The sequence below is a fragment of the Uloborus diversus genome, chromosome 3 (genome assembly GCF_026930045.1).
Source record: "Uloborus diversus isolate 005 chromosome 3, Udiv.v.3.1, whole genome shotgun sequence".
In the NCBI taxonomy this organism is placed as follows: Eukaryota; Metazoa; Arthropoda; class Arachnida; order Araneae; family Uloboridae; genus Uloborus; species Uloborus diversus.
The window spans coordinates 81,153,710-81,176,088 of NC_072733.1; the positions used below are offsets into that span (position 1 = coordinate 81,153,710).

The 22,379-nt window shown below is 33.8% G+C and overlaps 1 protein-coding gene across 1 annotated transcript in view; it reads left to right on the forward strand.

The window, feature by feature from the left end:
* Positions 1–1,672: 1,672 nt before the first annotated feature.
* Positions 1,673–22,379, forward strand: part of LOC129219454 (cuticlin-1-like) — a 131,350-nt gene continuing 110,643 nt past the window's right edge. The window contains exon 1 of the mRNA XM_054853850.1: positions 1,673–1,803. Coding sequence (XP_054709825.1) covers positions 1,793–1,803 — 11 coding nt within the window. The 5' untranslated portion in view covers positions 1,673–1,792. The remainder of the gene's footprint in view (positions 1,804–22,379) is intronic.

Sequence of the window (22,379 nt, forward strand, 5' to 3'; positions counted from 1 at the left end):
AACAAGAGTTGTACCACCGTTTTCACTTTCGAATTATGTTTCACCGGAAAGAGCTCTACGATGATTAACTGCATACACTCACTAACAAAATGCAGGAAAATTAAAATTGATTTTATCGAACTTCGTTAAAATCTCCAGATTTTTTGTTTTGTTATTGTTGTTTCTTTGTTTGACAAGAAAGAACTTCAATAAATGAGGCATACAGTTGGGAGCACAGTGTGAAGTATACTATGCTTACAACCAGGGGTGTGAAGTCGGAGTCGAATATTTGGAGGTGGACTAATTTCGGGGAAAAGGAGCCGGAGTCGTCTTCGAAATCAGAGATGATTGGATGGGGACCACTAGGTTACGTGACATGGAATGAAGCTATGATGTTTAGCTTTTTGCAGCAATTTTACGCACCTTTGCTACCTGTTTCCTGCCAAAGCCAGCGCGACTCAGCTTAATAATAGCGACCCTTCTTACCTGCTGTGATGTCCTTACGCAGAAAAATTTTGAGCCTTTATACTATAACGCAGGTCTGGCACTCATGGGCTCTTGGACTATTATATTTAAGGCTAATTCTCGGGAGCTTAATTCACAGAAGAAATATGACTTCTTTAATTATAATGCATATGAACATTATTTTAGATGTAAAATTGGTGACAAAATAATTCATGGACGCCTTTTTTTCCATTGTTTAAACTAATGCATGACTTCGAGTATGGATCATGGGAAAGGGACTTGAATGTCATACGCTATTCCAATGATCTGGAGAAAATCTAGATATGATTTAGAGGATTACTATTTTTGTGTGACACCAACTGTAAAAGGAACTAATTTTAAGAAGCATAAGCAATGTTCAGTTTTAACGTTAATTTAAAAAAATAATTCTGTTTTTAGAAGAACAGGGAAATTTTACTGACTAAAATAAACAAACAGGGCCGCCCTGGTGGGAAGTCGCACAAGGGAGATCGCTGTGACCTCCTAAAAAATTCTTATTCAGCAAATTTTGGCTGACGATTCGCAAAATTCGAAGAGAATTTTGCAATATTGCAATTTGGAAAGTGATAAGCAAAGAGATGTAAGTGGACATTTTCAAGTTTTGATTAAAATGCATTTAAAGATATGGTCCTAGGTAGATTTCCATTGAAATGTTTTTCTAAATCATGCTGTATAGCAACGCCTACCAGAGCTACTAGTACTATCTCTTGGCCCAAGACAGAGGAGAGGTTCACCTACCATGTGGCTATCTCAAAATTTTTAATTGTGTCACTTACATCCCTTTGCTTCTCACTGCTTTAATTATTATTTTTTTAAATCAACTAATTTCTCCTCTCTTTAGTTATAGGTACGCACTTTTCTTTCTTTTTATAAAAACCATTCGGCAAAATTCGGGCTTTTATTCTGTAAATTGCCCCCCCCCCCCAGCAAAAAATTTATTTTCGGATCTGTAAACAAATGTAAGACTGCAATACATACTCTCCTATGTTTATTTTCGATCGAACAATGCTATCAATCTTCATCAAGAGACAATAAACGGGAGAAGGCAAAAAAGAAAACAAAACTCAACGGCGTGGGACCAATCGCGGCCCACGTAATCACGTGGGATGTATAGAACCAGAACAGACTTATTTCGGAGGTCAGAGCCGAGTCCAGAACAAGTTTTGTTACCGCGAGGGGAGGACGCAGATCGTGTGTGCTCTCACAAATTCGGGTATTGACTACCGTGGGAGGTGGAACATCCAGCCGTAAAGGGACTTTTCGGAGCCAGGAATTTGCAGAACCTTCGAGTTCTGTCCACCTGTTAGGAATGTACTTCAGGTAAGTGGACTTGAATGATTCCTAAGATATTTTGTAAATATGCGAATGATTTTTAAGGATTAACCTTTTTCGGGTCGTGTAAAAGATCTTGTTTCGGTGGTAGGAAGTCGGTTGTTGGTAGTTTGGAATATGGTGGGGCTGAATGTTTTCGCAGTAGAAGTCATTCATAATTTTAATGATTCTTAAATGTTTTGGAAAATATTATACATAAGATGAGCATTTGTTGTCTTTGTCTAAACAGGACGTTTTATAGTTTTAGGGAACTGTAAGTGTAATATGATTTTTTAGTTTGCACTCAATACAAAAAAGAACAGAAATAAATACTTAAGAAAAGTAGAAGAATACTTTAAAAAAAGAATTGAGGTATTATGTTCTAAAATACACAAATTTACTTGAAAATATTTTGTGCAGATTTAATTGATAATGAATTTTTTGGCAGAATTTCATACAATTTACTTTTGCGGTCAACATCGCTTTAAAAGCTTTGATTTGCAACTGCGTTTTTTTTTCTCTTGTCCGCTTATTATTAATTAGCGAAAAATCTTTTTCTATTGTTTTATTAATGTCGGGTGAACATAAAATGGGTGCAACAATTTTGAGTAAATTCGCATGATTCAAATTATTGGTATGAAAATGTTTTAACAGTCCCACCTAATGACCTTTTGTTTAAACATTCCCAGTGCTCCGTTCTATCGCTTCAAAAAAAAAAAAAAAACGGTCATTTCAAAGTCCCGCAATTGACAAAGGGAGAGGTTGCGTAAAAACGTGATTATTCCGTTCAAAACAAGACGTATGTTTAGTAAGTAACACAGTAAACCAATGAGATATAACTTTTGTGATATGAATGTATTATTTGATGAAGTTGAATATTTTAATTTAGCTGGTTAAAAGTAAATGCTAAATGGTTTAATCTTAAAAATCATTTCTTTTTTGTATTGTTGTTTTTAAGAAAAATTAACGTTCATTCAAACATTATTTTTTGTGTTAAATGCACATTTATGATTTCAAGATTTATTTCGTAACACAATATTTTTATCCTTGAATTTTATACTAACTGAAAACTAATACTAAATGTATAACTACTAATTGGCGATTCTCGAAAAAAATGTCCCATGCGTAACGCTAAGTTTTTTTTATTTTTTCCAGCTAACCAAAGCCTTCAAAAAATAATGCTGCTGGGGAATAATACATGCTTTAATATACTATCAAAGCATACAGTTAATCTCATATTTAATTAATAGTTACTGGAATAAAATTAAAAACTTAGCGTTACGCACGGGACATTTTTTCGAGCATCGCCCTAATTCAAATTGTGCAAATTAATTTGTTTTCAGAACTGTGTTTATGAGTTAAAATTTTGTAGCGAATTCAGTTTGTTTTGTGAATTGTAATATCAAATTGTCCCAAAAGTTCGTAAACACTTGCTAAAAATGGAACGTTTAGCATTTTGGAAACAATTTTGTTGTTTTTATTTTTACTTGACAAGTGAAATTTAAATTTTTTGCAAGTGGTTACGGACTTTTGGGACACTCCTAATCTATACTTTCAAGGCAAACTGAATTCAAACATCATGAATACATTCGAAACTTTCAATATGATTTAGAACTATTAGATATAGCAGTTTCTTATCCCTGTGTTGTATTTTGTCTTAAATTTGTTCATGCCGATTATGTCTTGTTGAACGTAAAAAGTTGCTTTATCAATAGCTAAATAATGTATAACACTTAATTTTGTCTTTTTTTTACTCTATAAACAAAGTAAATTTTTATAATTCCTAAAGTAGTACAATTATTACATTTTCTACATTAGACATTTCTGATTCATCTTTAATTTTCTTCTAGTTTCTTATTAATTATGCGATCTTAAACTAAAACCAGAAAAAATGTCGAAACTTTTTCAAAGTGTAACTATCTGAAAGATTTAAATTTGTTGTAAATTAACAAAAAGAAATATTAATTGAAAAATTATTTTATCACTTATCAAGCAAAAATAAAAAGATTAGTTTATTAAAACAAAACTGAAAAACATAAAACTTTTTGGATCAAAATTAGCATCCAAGTAATTTTTATTATCACTATTTTGATATGATGAAACTGTTGGATATGTTGTCACTAAAAACATAACTATCTTAAAGGTTTAAATGCTTTGTAAATTAACATAAAGAAATATTTATTGAAAAATTATTTTATCACTTATCAAGGAAAAATTAAAAGATTAATTTATTAAAATAAAACTGAAAAACAAAAAATTTTGTATAAATATTAGCATCAAAATAATTTAATTATCACTTTAGTTTGATATGTTGAAACCAATATGTTATCAATAATGAATAGTTACACAATTGATATTCAATTGAGGACAAATAAATTTAAACTTCGAATTTCAGGAATTTCATTTTAAACTCTGTTTTTCTTAGTTTTTATTTATTTATTGTTGTGGGAAACACTGCGATTTCCTATGTGCAAGGCGTTTCGTAAATTACTTTTGTGCAATCAGCTATATATCAGTAAAAATTTCAATCATAGTTTCAGTGCAATTTGTAAAAAAGTATATTATCCAATTATATTATTCATTGTTGAGTAATAAATGTTACTAATAACTATTTATTACTTCTTTAATATTTTTTTGTTTACAGGGGTGCCCACCACCCTAAGGGCAAGGGCGCACCCCCCCTTCAATATCGCGGAGACCCCCTCCCAAATGAGAAAAATATCCTTCGAAGCACCCTCTAAAAATTTCTAAGTCCCCCCCAGGTGGGAACCCCTGTTGTTTACAACGGCAAAAAATTTTGCGGACTTATAAGGTGCTGCATTATTTTAAATAATTAAGGTACAGATCACTGGTGTTGGTATATGATTGTGAAAATGTTATGTAGTTTTAATTTAAAGACTATTATTTAAAAATATTGTTGGTTTTAAAAAACTTAATCATATGCAAACATTACTGATTTAAATGTTTTCGATAACTGTTAGAAATTTATTTTCTCTATTGCTAAGAAATGTTACAAGTTTTAAGAAATATTTCACGGAAAATTTGACCGTTTTTATATTTGAAAACACAAAAGGACTAATATTTGATTAAATTGCGTTAGACGTGATAATTAATATACATTTTGCTGCCTTGGTTACTTAATGTAACATTTCTTAAATCTGGCCCAATCAACCAAAATATTTTATTTGAGAAACGAATCCATAAGTTAACGTTGTATTTTCAAGGTTCTTTCTGACTCGCGATAAAAGAGTTACTCTGACAGTTAATTAAAAAAAAGTTTAAAAATAAAAATTTCTTCAAAGGTTTTTCGTGAAAAAAAAAAAGTACCCAACTGGTCATTCAAATTACATTCTTGCAGTATCGCAGAAAAAATAAATGAATAGAACATGCATGCTCCATCAATATTAGTAAAAAGATGTTTAGTTCTGTTGTGCAAAAATACGAAACATTTTTACTGTACTGTATAGATTTTCAATGTTTGTTGAAAGTATTATACATCAATACAGGCAAGTTTTTGAGGAAAGGACAGTTTTTTCCTTATTTGTCCCTCATTTTAGCCTTTTCGCGATCTATCCGCAATTTTTACTATCCGCGTTACTTGTGCCACCGAATTCCGCGGTTAATCGGGAGTTTACTGTATATAACACGCAAAAAAAAAAAAAAAAAAAAAAAAAAAAAAAAACCCTTGATCTAAGATGAATCAGCTAAACAGTAATTTTCAAACTTTCGCTATATACATTGCGCAATAAAAGTTAGTATAACACATTTTACAATCTACTGCTAAACAAACAATTTACAATATTTCTCGGCTTTTTTCTTTTTTCTTTTAAGTTTATTTTCCTAACAAAACCTTCCCTCCACCAGCTTTTATTCATCAAATACTCTAGTTAACATTTTACCTTATCTTTCAAATGTTTCCAAAATATAACAATAAAGATGTCACATTTCTGTGAAATTACTTCGTACCGTTAATCAGCTAGCGTAACCTTAAATTACTGTAAAACTAACTCTTCTTTGATACTTCCTACTTCCACCCTCGCTTTAAGAGCTTAATGTATGTGTTTAACCAGTTGCTTTGAAGAAGCTTCTTTCTGATGTCTTTCGCAAGTGACAGTAAATTAATGAGTTTTCATGACTACTGAAAGTTCAGTCATGTGAGGGGCGGCGCGTTAAACCTTTCGGCCTTTTGTCAGCATTTGAAATGTGGAAAATGACAGAGTGTGTTTGATAGTTTTTGATAAAATCTTTTCGCGGAACAAGGCGAGATTGGAATTATGGGTACGAAACGAAACAGGGAACCCCGCTCTGCTATGCCATCTGGGGCTTCCAGAGGACTGACCTTTCGGCCGGGGCCCCCTTACCCGTAAGGGAAATGGAATTATGGGTGTAATTTTTGATGCAGTTTTTGAATGAATTTGAATTTTTGGTTGGAGTTTGGAATTTGAGTTTTTGAAAGAATTTGAATTTAAAACCATTCGGCCTTTTGCCTGCATTTAAAATGTTTAAAATGAGTACGTTTAATAGTTTTTGATAAACTCTTTAAAGAGGTATTTTTCTGTGAACTGGCTGGACGACTTGTTTACTTTATATCTTTGCGAAAATAGGGAAAGTGTAGGAATATATTATTGTTGCAACGATGTTATTAAAAAATAAAAAATTTAAAATCCGTAATTCTAAATAAAGATTAATTGATTATAATCGCCAAGTTTAAAAATGGGCCAAGCTACGTACCTATAACAGAAAAGTACCTCACTGGTCAAGATAATATTAGAATTGTGTGTTTTATTTTTGACTGAATTTTTGAACGGATTTAAATTTTTGTCATGTGTTTGATCGTAGTAAAAATAATGTTGCTATGAAAGGGAAAATATATTGCACGTTAATTTTATATTTTCATTTTTAAAGAAAAAACTGCTATATAACGAACTTAAAATGATTAAGAAAAACCTTCAATCTTAAAAATGCAACTGATTACGATTTTTTGATAAGAATACCTCGCTTTTCGAAATGGTAAAACATGTCAAATACAAGGTGTTTATATATAAGTTTTGCAATGGCATCGAAAATTTATTTTTTTTAAAGAAAAATGCACCTAATTTTGCAACATTAGTTTTAAAAAGAAGTTCCTCATCATGAATACAACGCAGCCAGAATTTATCTTTTTTTGGAGGAGGGGTAAATCATAAAAATCCTTATATGGATAGATTTTTGATTAATTTTTCCTAAGACCCTAGTTCAACCGCATAAACAATACCAATGATTTAAAAAAAAGAAGAAATAAACGAAAAAAAGAAAAAAAAACAGAACACGCATTAGCTGCTGGGTCACTGCCGTACTGAGATTGGCAACATGTATTAACCAAGGGTTCTGAAGGTTTGTCCCCAAAACTCTCTCCCCGCGCCCTTAGCGCCAGGTATTAGCATATCTGTTGTTACCCCGACAGTATTACATCCGTTATTATTTTCTTTACTGTGTCAATATTGAGGATTATTGTGCAAGCTTTGTCTTTGACAAACCCTTACAGTGCCCACATGTAGAAGAATTCACCAAGTTTTTCCTTTCACAGACACCATTTTCAGTTTTTTTATGTTTCCGCCACCTGCATCACTGTAGCTACTACTGTACTTATAATGGGAAAAGAAATATTAGATAAGGATCTGAAATAATTTTTTAAAAATAAATTTTCTTTATCAGTGCAATACTTTATAAATATCCCGTACATCCATATGAGTGAATAATAAAACAGCATTTGCAAATTAACGTATGGTTTTTTCCCAAAAATTTCAATAAAAATACTTTACGAGTGCATTAACTTTTTTTCATTATTCTATCATTGCTGTCTAGCATTTTCAAATTTTGGAGACCAATTTGAAAAGTTATTTTTAAAATTATCGGATCAATATTTTCGAAACTAACTTTTTCAAATGTTTATTGCTTTCTTCAGTCTGCATATGTTTTTCTTGATTTATGCAGCTGAAAATCCAAATAATGATGTACTGAACTTATGGTAGAAGTAGTTTACGGTAAAAAGTAGGGCGGAAGATCATAGTTTTGTAAGGCAGTAATTTTAAACTTTCGAAAAGCATTGAAAACCAACAGAAAATTTCATTTCGTTTTAGGGGGAGTAAAAATAATTACTGTGACCAAATTCGATAACACAAAGGCACAGTAAGTTATGAATGAATTAATTTAATTAATTACCAACAAAGAAATTACTAATCAACTAATAAATTATATACAAATTAACTGACAATTTTATACGACCTGAAAAATTAATCAACCTGACAATAAGTTAATGTAACATCATCTTAGATAATTAGTTAAATCATTAATTAATTCAATATTAAATAATTAATTAGCAGCAAATTAGTTATTAAGTAATTAAACTAAAAGTTTATGCATCCCCAATAAATTATTATTTCAAAATTGCTATCAAGATTTCCGATTTTTGCATATTTTGTGTTAGGTGTTTAATTTGGCAAAAAAATTAATAAATAAAGCATTAACAACGACACCCTTTTACGGAAGATTAAGAGAAGTTTTTCTGCGCAGTCCAAGACAATCTACAACGCTGTATCGAGAGAAATCTCCATAACCAGTGTAAGACGCATTGTGAGGCAAATGCTGATCAATGTACTTAAATATAACATTGACAAAAATATAAAAATAACTTATACTTAAGCGATATTTAGCTTTTAAAATCACCCGTTTTTCTGACGGACCTTTACTTTTATTCAGCTTTGTTTATGTTCTATGACCTTTAATTCGCTGTTTTGGTCTCGTACCTTTCGCTTCTATAGAATAAAAATCTCATAACAACATATAATAAACTTAATTCATGTAAATAATAATACCAAACTATAAGCCTTAAAAGATTTCGAGAGAAGTTATCAATGTTTTTTTTTTTTTTTTTTTTTTTCTAAGCAGTAAAATAAAACTGCACAGAGAAATAAATCTCGGAACATTAATCTCCGGGAAGAGATTTAAGATGCATCAGAACATTTTTCATTTTCGCCTGAAATCATTCATTCGATAGTCTGTACTTCGAAGAAGAAGTATCAGGTTTGATACAGATACATTCAACCTTGGAAAATATTGGAAGTAATTTCATTATCGCTAGCCCTGTCTTTCTAGTAATCAAGCAAAAATAAATGTTTTTTTTCCCTCTAAAAATATTTTCGCTTGTTTTCCTGTGTCAATGAAATTTGCAAATTCATCTCATTGTATTCAAATATCATGAGGTTTTTTCTTTCTTTTGTTTCACGTGTTTCCACTTTTTCGTTAATTATGCGTAACGTGATGAGGAATCATTTCACTATTGATGAATAATATATTTTTTAGAAAGGTAAAGTTTAGTAAAAACTTATTTTTTGTGTAAAAATTATCTTTTTTTTTTCTTTTTTCTAAATTCTTAAACTTGAATGTTTTCCGGGTGAAAGCAAGATAATGTTCAAGCAATCATATTTGATATTAGAAATCTATTGAAGTTCTTCAACATAATTTTGATGTTAACTATCTCAAATTAATCGATTTCTATCAAACATTTTACATGTTTTTATTTTTTTACAGAAGTGTTTGGTCCTTGGCTTCTCAGATTTTTTTTTTTTTTTTGCGTGCTTGCATTTTGTAATTCATACTTTTAGGAAAGGCTAAACTGATTCGCTTCATCATTACAAATGTTATTTTAACATTTGCTATTTCTCCATGACGGTGCATCAATCATAGCTTCATAGCTAATGTACGTATTTATTACATGTATTTGAACTTTTGTTCACGTTAGACATTCGCCGGGAAGAGGAGGTGAGAAAAGGGCCTAGTTACACAGTATTTAAACAATTGAAGATCTCCGCTAGTGTAGCAATTGTTGCTAACGTATCCATTTACCTGCATCTTAAATCTTCCTCATATTGGATACTTTCGAAACGAAGACGCGTATTTAAGTGTCGTCGTGATCTTATTCGATGCGTAGTTTTAGCCAGAATATAAGAGAAAATTTATTTGTCCCCAAATCTAATTTGAGGAGAAATTAAATTTTAAAAATAAAATTTGTCCACCGACAAAAATACTAAGTAATTTTAAATTGACGTTTTAACAATTTGGTAAATTTTTTACATATATTTTCTTTCTGGGTCTTTGAAGAAGCGCTCTTTCTATTCATTTTCGTTTTCCCAATGCCCTTTTTTTAGCCAAGTATACAACCCTCCCCTTTCGTCCATACGAACGATCAAACAGGAAGTGCGTTTTGCTCTATTGCCTTTCACCTTTTGATCGTCAAAACCGAACTTATGACGCTTGCTATACAGAAAGGTAAGGGTGATGCGGGCCTTCACGATACCTTCACCCAGAAGCAGTGAAGCTCCCAACCCCTCCTCCCTCCAGCTTATTTTCATTTGAAGCAGTGGCGGCGCGGGAGCAAAAGTAGACGTCGGCGATGCAGTTTTGCGAGGCCCTTTTAATCATAAAATATTTTCAGACAAATCATTGAATTCACGGAATTAATTTTTGTACTAACTATGGGCACTTATAGTTTCCAATTCACTTAATTGCTAGGACAAAAACGTTTCGTGACTAGTAGCGCAATCAAAAAGTTTTTTTTTTGGTGGTGGGGGGAGGGAGCGGCACATTGAAAGAGGAAAAATGACCTGATAGAAAAGGTGGGTCCGGGGTCCTCCCCCGGAAAAATTTTAACATTTTTAGTTTAAAAACGCCATTTTAGGCTTTCTTTGCTGATGTTAGGGGAAAAAATTGACAGAGGTCTCGGTGGAAATTTCTAGAAATTGAAGCCTTAAAAACGCAATTATAGGCCGTTTTTATTGACTTAAAGGGTCAGAGAGTGTCCCAGATCGATTCTTTTGTTTTAAAAAAAAATAGGTCAAAATCAATCCCCTGCAAATTCTCGAAATCGAAGTTTCAAAAACAGAATTTTAGACAAACTTTGATGATTTTACGGAAAGGGAGGGAGCTCTTCCCTCGAAAAATTTTGAAAATTATGCTTCTAAAAACTTTAGCAATATTTATATTCAGGAGCCAGTCCACCTAAACTTTTTGTTGATGTAGTTTAAAAAACCTAATTGCTAATGACATAAAAGAAAGGCGATATGGGGACCCTTGCATGAATATTTTCTGATATTCAAGCCTTAAAAATGCGATTCTAAGGCCATATTTTGTGATATTAGGTTCGGTAATTTTTGAAATTCAAGCTACAAAAACACAATTTTAAGCGATTTTCGATTTTGTTTAGTATTTGGGGGCTTTAGCTTTAAGCTGGAAATATCGCGAAATTTAAGATCTCGAAACGAAATTTCAGATGCTCCATAATGTTATCGGTGCGCGCGTGTATGGAGGGGTGTGTGTTCGGAGGAGCAGCATTTTTCTAAATTTTCAGCAAGAGAAAAAGAAAAGAAATAGAACGGGGTGGGGGGGGGGGGAATAGAGTTAGCTGATTAATAAACTGTAGCTAGTGAATATTTTAAATTCAGGTTCCTACAGAATTGGGCCCCGCATTTGCTAAAGCTGGCTCTGTGCAGTATCCGGTGCACGCACTATTTTGATTACTTTTGTGTCTGTTGCATTTAATAAGAGCTTCAACTGAAAACACTGAAATTTCTTAAAACTTTTGAGAATTTACTGCTGAGAATTTTGCGAGGCCCTATTTGCGCGAGGCCGTCGGTAGTCGCCGACGTCGCCGACGCCTAGCGCCGCCACTGATTTGAAGACATATCACCAAAGACCCTAACAGGCCCGGACTGGTTCCTTCTGGGGTGGTCGACTAGGTACTGGAAAGGGGCCCCCTGGTATGAGGGTTCCGGGGGCCCTCTCCCGCGAAAATGTGAGAAAGTTATTGCTTCAAAAATTGCTTTTTCTTTTTTGACATGTTAAAGAATAAAACTAAAGTTAAATTTAAGTATAAAAAACATGTGTTTGAAGTTTTACTTGACTTACCCTTTAGCAGAACGAAATTTCATACCATTTTTACAAAATCTATTAAAGGTGCGTCATTTTATTTTTCATTATTTCTGAATTGAATGTTTATCTTTTTTCTTTATTATTATTATTATTGTTATTAAATTTTATTTGCCTTGTAAGCGGAAACTGTGTGGAGAAGGATTGTGATGCAGGGCCAGGGTTGAAAAGGTTTTTCCCACCACCGATATTTACCGTCCTGGGAAATACTATGTTTTTCCCGCACGGGAAAAACTGATTATTAAAAATATAAATTCAAAACAATCTTTTAAAATATCAAAATTGAGTTCTAAGTAAATAATAGCTTGAAAGACAATACACAAATTACAAATCATAATCGTGTTTATATATTTCGTCTTCTACTTCCACATTGGATCCTAGCATCATATAACAAAACACTAATTTAGACACTTTTTGCAAATTTTATTTAAATTTAGCACAAATTATTTGTTGCTTCTCTTGATGACCCAGGTATTTTTAAGTTTAAAAATTTTATTTTATTGTGATCAAAAATATTTATTTAGGAAATTAATTATTGATAAAAAAAATTGTGAGCAAATTTTATGCTATCTTATATGCAATAATTCTTATTTATTTATATTCCTTTCTTACACGATAATTTAAAACCCAAAGGGAATTTGTAATAACTATTTATTTCTAACCTTCATTCTACACATCAGATTCAGATAGCCAAAATATTTCTTACATATTGTTATTTAGAAGTTTTTCCTGGAATTTACCACTTTTCCCGGTATTTAGCATTTCTTCCCAGTATTTCCCAGTGGGATGAAAAAAAACAAGCTTTGGACGGGAAAAAGCCAACCTTGCGTAGGGCCTTGGGCCCCCTCTTTCAGGTAGGATAGACCGGGGCACGTTTACGCAGTGCGCTTTTTTTCAAAACGAATTATAACTGGAGGGCCAACAGTCATAACACAGATTGATGCTGCTCTCTAGCAAATATCCTCACAAGGTTTTCAGCATCAGTCGAGCTTCGGTCTATCATGCAGAAAGAATTATCGGTTTTCTACCAAGTCAAGTAAATTTTGAGTTGAACGGTTTGAAGCTTATTGTGAATAAATAATACTTAGTTAAGAAAGAACAAATATATAAAAAATTAGCAGAATTTTATCCTTTATGAGAATAGTATTTGTGTGAACTGAAATGTTATTAACTTTTTTTGCACGTTAAAAATAAATCCAAGCTTAGCGACGGGGCAAGTTTACGCGTTTACGTCTGAGCACCTTTACGCACGTTCTTATACTGTAGCTTACTTCTAAACGTGCTCTGACGCTTTTTTTCGCTCCAAACTGTCTCAAAACTTTTTAGCTTCCAGACTATTTGCGTTTTGAAAATCACAATTTTATTTTTTAATTGAGTTACAAATTCGTATCTTATACCTTGAAATCATGTAGTGCTGTCTTCATGCCCGTTCACAGTTTTCACTTTATACACTATTAAGTCTGTAATAAATTTGCTTTATTTTAACGATGGTAAGACATTATGTTCAAAACACTCTAATAGAACAACGTTAGGTGTCAAAATAAATATGCATAAACGTACCCCGTGTTCGGGGGAAGTTTACGCAACCGACTTGGACTTAATAATAATTTTTTTAACGGTTAAAAACAAACTAGGCAACAACTGAATATACTATAATCTTGACTCCATTAAATGCTTCATAAAATCGCAATGTCTGAAATTTCCTAAGTTAAAACATAAAATTTAGAAAATTCATTGAAAATATTCTGCGTAAAAGTGCTTCGGAAAAGCCTTCTGAAATTGCCTATAGAATATCCCTAATTTTAGGGGGTCTGGGGGGTTCTCCCCCGGGGGGAAATTTTTGAAAATCAGATACAAAATTCTGCATTTTTAGGCCTAATGGGGGGGGGGGGTGAGCTTAGTCTCTAAGAGGGAGCCCCTTATCCTCTCCGTGGGTGAGCCACTGTTGGAAGGGGCTGAGATATTTTTATCACACGCTATTTTAAGCTTAAAGCATTGCCTTAATAATAGAAAAATTATCATACCTTTTTTTTGCTTCATCTTGTCACTATTTTGTCCCAGGGTATCTATCTTTTAATTTCCATAGCAAAAATTATAGTTGGCTTGCACGCAAGTAAAATACAGACCTTCAACTGTCTTAGTATAATGCAGATTGCAGAAGACAGAACCTCACGTGGAATAGTTTTATGGTCAATATCCGGTCGGACCCTATCGGAAAGATTTCCATGTGCATTCAATTTTCCCATTTACTGGATTAAAAGCAAAAGGAGATAAGGCACTAAAACAATCAACATGAACCCATTGAGTCTTGAACAAGTCATGAAGTTTTTATTTACTCCTATTTTTATTACACCTGCATTTCTCTTTTGTTCGAGTTTTTTTTCACACGGCCATCATCCATACCCAAATTCCACAGTCCTTGTCTTATCTCATGTTTTTGACAGGAATTTGCAGAAACGTGGAGAAACGCACTTTTAGCGGCTGGATCACAAAAGCTGACATCACTCTCCGAGGAGTTCCTCCTGTCACCGGAGTAACTTAACCATGCGTGGAACCCAATTGACAAAGACAGCCGACACCCCCGGAGGCGTCGGTAGTACATTTGGAGAAAGAGGGGAGAAAAGAAAAGTTCGTTAAAATTTTATTTGTTGGAATTTGCAAAAGATAACTTTTTTTTCAACTTTAGGATTAGGAGATCTGCGTACTCGCAGACTCTGCAATGCGAGGAGGGGAGGGGGGGAGGGCACGGGACCCACGGTCCGAGAAACCAAAGAATCTTTTTAAAAATGAATCGAACACCTAAACACCTCCAGGATCTGATTACTGAATAGGCCAACTAGGCCGTAGCCTAGGACACCGATATTTAGGGGCCCTCAAATGGCTGAAACTACTTTAGTTTGCGGCTAAAATTGTTTTAGCCAATGGATAGAGTTTAAATACAGCCCCCCCCCCCCAAAAAAAAAATTGGCTTACGACTCCTCGATATCTTAATCGGGCCCCCAATGCCTTTGTTGAAATTTTAAAAGTTGAAAATATGTTTTCGTAAATATTTGAAGAAAAAACGAAACTCAACACATATTAACCCAGGAGCAGCTAAACTGTGCAACAGTGACGTTTAAACACATTTTTAAAAAGACAAAAAAATATGTGTACTGAAAGCATGAAAAATCTGCAAAGTTTTAAAATCTCTCTTCAGGGGTACCCATACATTTGGGGAGGGGGGGGGGGGGTCATGGCGCAGACTGCGCCAATAAGTTTTAGGGGGTTGTTTTAAGGGATATTTTTCACTTTTCTGGGGGGGGGGCTCTTGCTTTGGGGGGGGGGGGGGGTTCTTCGTGATATTTAGGGAGGTGCGCCCTTGCTCTTAGGGGGGTTGAGCACCCCTGAATCTCTTAATTATAGTCTTATCAGTTCTAAAAGAGTGAAAACAAAAATTTAACTTGATCAAAAGATTGATGTTAATGTTTTTGTATCTCAACTTATATAAAAGGCACACAACACCTCTAAACATCCCAGTTAATAGAGGAATAAAATGAAATTCAAAAAACGGATTCAAAGCATTCAAAAATTAACCGAAAATGCCGTGAAAACTGGTAGAAGTATTTTCACGAAAACATTTTTTGACCAGTTCACTTAAACAAAAATTCTGTGAATTTCGGATCATCACAGAACAGAACCTTAAATATCATCAACATAAACAAAAATGAAATAAAATTAATTAATGAGACAAAAACGACAAAAAAGAAAATTTCAAACAGACAACAGAAAATGAAATATTTGAAAGAAAACCCTCAAATCGAAAAAACATGCCTCAACCTTACAAGAAATACAGAACGAAAGCTAAATCATTTACCAAATCAATATGAATTCCATACAATGTGAATACCTTTTTCAAAACCAAGATTTACAAAGGAGAACAGTTATTATTAGAATACTGTTAAGTCCTGAGAAACTCTTGTTTACTTGTTTATAAATTATATTGCTTTGCATATAACTTAAAATTGAAATGGGCATTCAAAAAATCAGGATTTAAAGTCCCACATAACTACTCAAAACCTTAAAATAATAATAAACTTATAAAAATATTTAAACAAATGAATTCAAAATTTAGGTAGAAATATTGAAGCATACAAAAACAAACAACCACTCTTTTAATTTTTTAGCGGGGGGGGGGGGGGCAAATCAGTGGGCGATTAGGGGCCCTGATGATTTTTTGCAGGGAGGCCGAACATTACTGTTGGGGGCCCGTTGGCGATTCCTAAGTTGCCTATTTGGTAATCTCGCCCTGTTTACGAGACCAATTCAGAGAATTTAAAGCCGTAGGGGCCCCTAACCTAAAAATAATGTTTGCCCCGGGGCCCTGCCTTGCTTTAATTAGGCCCAGTGTGCTATTTGTATAAAACTAGAAAGAGTGATCAAAAGCATCCCGGACAGGGCCTGATTAAGATATAGAAAGATTCTAAGCAAAGATTTTTTGGAGCCACTATCCAGTCAAATCTTGCTTTAAGTCATTAGCTCTCGTGGTCTCAATGTCCTCCAAGTGAAACGATACCTCTGGGGGTGCTAGCACCAGGTAGCTATTAGCTCCTGGACTAGTTCTAAATTCTCATTAACTGTTCGATCCGGTGATGGTGCTGCCATCTATCAGTATATAAAATAATGGAGGCAAGGCACTTAGTATGCAATCCTCGACATAAATACAGTTGTAGTCAGTTGTGACTCTGAATAGGAATAGGAATAAGTCATTAGCTAAAACAACTTTAGCCATTGGGGGGGGGGGGGCCTAAAAAGCAAGGGTCCTAGACCACAGCCTAATTGGTCCATTCAGTAATCAGGCCCTGATCCTGGCAAAACGTATAAGGAAACAGATTGAAATAGTTACAAGGAAATCAAAGAATTGTAATATGATTTTTTGCTACAAATATTTTTTCGCTTCACTTGGGGGCCCTTCCTAGCCTGGGGGCCCTCGGCGATCGCCGACTAGCCGACCTGACCAGTCCGGGCCTGGACCCTAATATCTTTTGATACCACGACCGTAAATGTGAAGCTAGAAGCTACGTTCATTTCATTTAACTGTTTGTTTTCAGAAATATTCGTTGTCTTCTAGGTCACACCTATAAGTTGCTTTGTCTTTCACTTTTCGTCTTCCTTTCTTTGGTGAACTTGAAGGCGGATTAAATTTTTTCGAAGCATGTTGATTCATTGTTGTTTAGTTTAAACTGCATCCTGCGTTTAAACGCATTGTGATTGAAAACAAAAATGAATGTTTTGAATGCCGTTTTCGGTCTGACTTCCAGAATTTTAACATACTTTTCCGAAAGAATTCTTCAATTTCAATGTCCTGAAACAGATACTTATAGCAACACATTACGATGCGTTATGTGGGAGCTTGGTATTTATTTATGTTAAATATAGTGCCTAGAAAGAGTAGTGTGCCGATCGACGGGGAAAAAGTGAGGTCAGATCTGAGGAAAATCCAGATGGCGCTGCGCTCGAGGAGTACGTTATGCTCCTCAATCAGACTCGTTTTAAATCAGGGATTGCATGCTGATATTGCAGTTTAAAAGCCACGTTTTTCGGATTGAACTTATTTCTGCGCAAAAGACAAATTCTGTAATAAGTGCTAATTGTTACATGGGTGTTCATTTATTTTTTGAAGCATATAAAATTACCTTATGCTAATTTATCTTCAATGAAAATAGTAGACTATAAGGGGCCATTCATTAAATAATTAAGGTCCCGAGGGGGAGGGGGGTTGGAAAAGCCTCTATGTACCCTTACTTGGAGGGGGGGGGGCAAACTAATTCTTACGTAATATTTTCCAAGTCGGTATTTCACATTAGAAATTGCGCGGTCAAGTGATTTGTCAGAGATTATGTTCTATTTGCGTCTGGAAGGTAAGAAACGTGTTAGGATAAGATGTTTTTTTTATTTGTTTTACAAAAAAAAAAAAATAGTGTAAAATATAATAAAAGAGTCGCATTGTGTATGGCATGTTTTATTTGTAATTAATATTACATCAAAAAAAAAAAAAAATCGAAAAAACATTCAGTTTAGATTCTAACTTTTCAGTAACTATTTCTTTACGCAAAAGGTTTAATTTAATAATGTAAATTTAATAACGATTCCAAGATTTGTTATTTTATCATTTTGAAAAACGAAATGGAATCTTACGTACCCTTACATGGGGGGAGGGGGTCAAAAATTGCCGAAATCATCCTTACGTAATTAATGAATGGCCCCTAAGTATTCAATAACTGCACGCCTCTTATTTCTCTACTAATAATAAAGCTGAAAGTCTCTCTGTCTGGATTTCTGTCCGAATTTCTGTCTGGATCTCTGATGCGCACAGCGCCTAGACCGTTCGGCCGATTTTCATGAAATTTTGTACAAAGTTAGTTTGTAGCATGGGGGTGTGCACCTTGAAGCGATTTTTCGAAAATTCGCTTTTGTTCTTTTTTTATTTCAATTTTAAGAACATTTTCCGAAGCAAAATTATCATAAGATGGACGAGTAAATTACGAAATTATCATGACGTGGAATCGTAACATTGGAAGAGCGAATGAACATAGCCAAGTGGCGAGAAATCATCCATTATTTGTAAATATACAGACTAATCAAATGACCTTTTAATTTTCTCCTCCGGGCAAAGTCGTGCGGGTACCGCTAGTTTCAAAATGAAACTGTTTCTAAATTCTTGAAGCTAATTAAAATTATCAGGGATTCTCAATCTGAGTCGAAGAGTCGGAGTCGCTTGAAAACCTACCGACTCCGGCCTGGTTTTTTTTTTTTTTTTTTTTTTTTTTTTTTTTTTTTTTTTTTTTTTTTTTTTTTTCAAGGACTTTCCTTACATTAAAAAAAAATAATAGGGCCACTTGCTCCGATCGCATATATAACTACATACTAATTTGCAAATAACTGCAATTGGCAAACAGCTGACTTGATTATTTGTTGAATTTTCGGTAATACTTATCAACGTCAAACTGCTAGTTTGCTTATTTTTATAACGTTCTTTAGAACCTGTCAGCAAACGGTTTCGTTGTCGATAATTATCAAAATAGAAGTAGTTTTTGAATCTAACGTTATCACTGTAGAAAAAAAAATATTTATGTATTTTTATCTTTTATCTCATATGTATATGTAAAATAGCGAAAGAAATGTATCCTTAAAAACTGAAAACAAGAAAAACAAAGCGAAACAAGATGAATCTTGATTGCTTCTAATGTTCAACTTTGATGCCTCCATTAAAAGCCTTAAACGCTGTTTCATGAAATATTCACGAAATAAAGGTAAAAAAGAGAAACGCGGAACTAAACTGTAACAAAATCCCGCGTCTACTAATGTAAACACCGCGAAATTGAACGTGCATCTCGACCGCACTGCCCTCTAGCGGTTTTCATACAATTTGTCTTCAAGAAACGCGGGGGGAAAAAGCTCCGGTCGGCACACTACTCCTTCTAGGCACTATGATGTTAAAATTTAAAAGGAATGTTACTGTAGGATTTTTGTAATTTTTACTATTATTTAATGCACCAGTTTGGTATTATTAACACTTACTCCCCGTCCAATGCAATTTAACTACCGCAACGGCTTGATTTTTTTCTCGACTTTTTTTTCGACTGTTTATGTGAACTTCAACGTTGGCACTTAATTGATTTTTTTCATTAAAAAAGAAAATAAATAAAAGAAAGAAAGATATAAAGGGAAAAAAAAGGAAAAGAAAAAAAGATACCATTTGTATTTCGGATACCAAACGTTATAATGAGAGCTTCACAAGGTTAACCAACTATGACATTCAGTCTAACTGTACACTTTTTGCATTCGCAAACTCTTGCTAACTGAAAACAAGCTCTAATTAGATATACAAAAAGTTTTTCGTAAATCGAGATGATTTCTAAAACGTGCAAGTTTTTTCTTTTCCACTCTTTTCTTTTTTCTCTAGTCCTTTTGACTAACTTTCTAGGTCCAAAGCTATAAAATCTGGTTTTTTAATTTAATTATCAAAATGTTATAAAGTAGATAAACACTAAATTTTCGATAAGGAGAAATGTTGCACGTAAGTATCTATCTATCTGTCTATCTATCTATCTATCTATATGTATATATACAGGGGCGGACTGGCTGACTTTGGCCCAGTCGGCAAAAGAATATTTCGGCCCACCTTCGTAAATTAAAAAAGTTACAGTACCGGATCTCGATTCTTCTGAGTCGAGCAAAGACATTATACTACAACTATAGTTCTATACAACTATTTTAAAGTTCTGAAAAAAGAAAATTGTGAAACGTAAAATAAAGCGATATTTTCAAAGTTGATGTCAAAAATAGCAATTTTGCAATTTTTGGTAACGTGAGACGAGTGGGAAAAGAAGGGATTCCCCCACGATTTTGTTTTCTTAACAGTTTTTTTTTTTTTCAAAATTGAAGTCTGTTTTAGTCTATCTATGTTTACAATAGAATGTCGGGGGCTCTTCTCAGAAATTCTCCGAAATGGGAATTTTAAAAATGCAGTTTTAGGCTACGCATGGTAAAATTAATCGAACAGGGAAGTATCGGAAGCTCCCAACGAAAACGTTTCGAATTTGAACTATTAAAAAACTCAAAACTATCTTTGGTCACGTTTGAGAGAGTAGTTGCTCAGTGATCTTTTTTGGAAACATTTAAAATTTCTGAAGTATACTCGACCTTACTTTAAACTGCATTTCGTTACAACAAGGAATCCAGCGACTCCACTTCGGAATTTTTCGACAATGAAACTTTAAAAACATAATGGAAACATTGAAAGGAAAGGGGGGAGTTTTTCCGAGTGTTTTCTCCAAGATTCTTTAGGAGGGCGCCGCGCCCTTCCGCTTTTAAGCTAACCTTTGACCCAAAACTTAAACAACCCTCCTTGCCCCTTAAAAGTTAAACAAAACTTCACAAAAGCGAATTTTTTTCAAAAGGTCAAGATTCACACAAGCCTATCCTTGAAACGTCATTTCCTCGTTTTAATCACACAAGAATCTTATTAGAATATATCTGAATGTGTTTTGCACTACCTTTAAAACTAAAAGCTTTTCAAATTTCAAAAATAATTACTATCGAAAACACTTGAACTTTGAACCAAAAAGTAAAAGAAGCATCTTTTTTATTTGACAAAACTTTTCTTAAAACTTACTCATTTATCTGAAAGCGCACTGCCCCTTTTTTTTTTTTTTTTTTTTTGGTCTAAGGGAAACACCAGTTCCCTCTGGGCATTTTTTCCTGAAACTGAAATCAATTTTTGGCTCTTGTGCAGGTAAAAGATTTACGGAGCTCTCCCACGGAAATTTCTATAAATAAAATTTTAAGCGACCTTTAGTGACTTTAAGGGAATGGCGAAGGTTCGAGGACTTTGGCAATTTTTTTGGTATTTAAATCTGAAAAACACAAATGAGGGCCTTGATGCAAAAACCAGGTAAGTCCAGACTCATTCATTTTTATTAAGACCAACAAATATTCATCACTGTCCGATAGAAAGGCTTATTATCTTTCCCATATACTTGACTACAAAGCAGAGGTCTAATCTTACATTTGTGTCTCGTTGTTGCACCAGTTGAAACACCTACATTCTCCACACGTAAAAATGAATTTTAAGAAAGGAACAAGTTGGGGCGTTTAAACTGTTTCTTGCATCAAAGTCCTCAATTGTATACTGAAGACTATCGCTGGTGACTTTAGGACTACAAAGAGACCTTATACCTGAAATACCTTAGGAACCCCGTTAAGTCTAAATCTGGCCCTGATTACAACTAATGTTGCTCCAAAAAGAAAAAAAAAAAAAAAAAAAAAAACTTGCAGCCCCCCCTCCTTCCGAACTCAGTCCTAATTCCGCCAATATTCAGGAGCTCTCCCTTTTAAGTCGAAATTTTGTCCTGTTTCAGATTCAGTTTATGGTAGTTAGTAGCGGATTTTATAGGGGGGGGGGGGGACAGGGGGCCCGGGCACCCCCAAAAGGAAAAATTAATTTAACTAATCATTTGTTTTTAAAACTGATTTCTCTATATAACATGAAGAACAGTTTTACAGTTATTTAAAAAGAACACAAAAGACACAAATCTTATTTGAATAAACGCATTTTTTTTTCTAAAGAAGTAATATTAGAGTCAGGGATCACAGCGCCAATTTAACTTGCTGGATTCGGACTAAAAGGAACGTAATGCACCGCGATTCGTCTATAAATTCTCTTTTGATGGAATCGGTAATTGACTTTTAAAAAAAATGCGTGAAGATGTGTCTAGTTTGTCGTCGTTTTAATCCCGGAAGCTATTTGCGAGATAAAAGATTTTTTTTTTCAGCTAATAAAAAATGAAAAATAAAATAAATCATATGAGGCAATGAGAAGCTAAGGGATGTTAGTGGCAAAATTAAAAATTTGGACATAACCAGTACACATGGTAGGTGAACCTCTCCTCTGGTTTTGGGCAAGAGATGGTACTAGTAGCCGTGGAAGTTTTTGCTATACAGCATGATTTAGAAAAAATAATTCAATGAAAGCCTACCTAGGATGTTATCTTTAAACGCGTTTTACTCAAAACTTGAAAATGTCCACATCCCTTTGCTTCTCACTGCCTCAGATGATAGTTTCTTGGCAAAATCATAATATT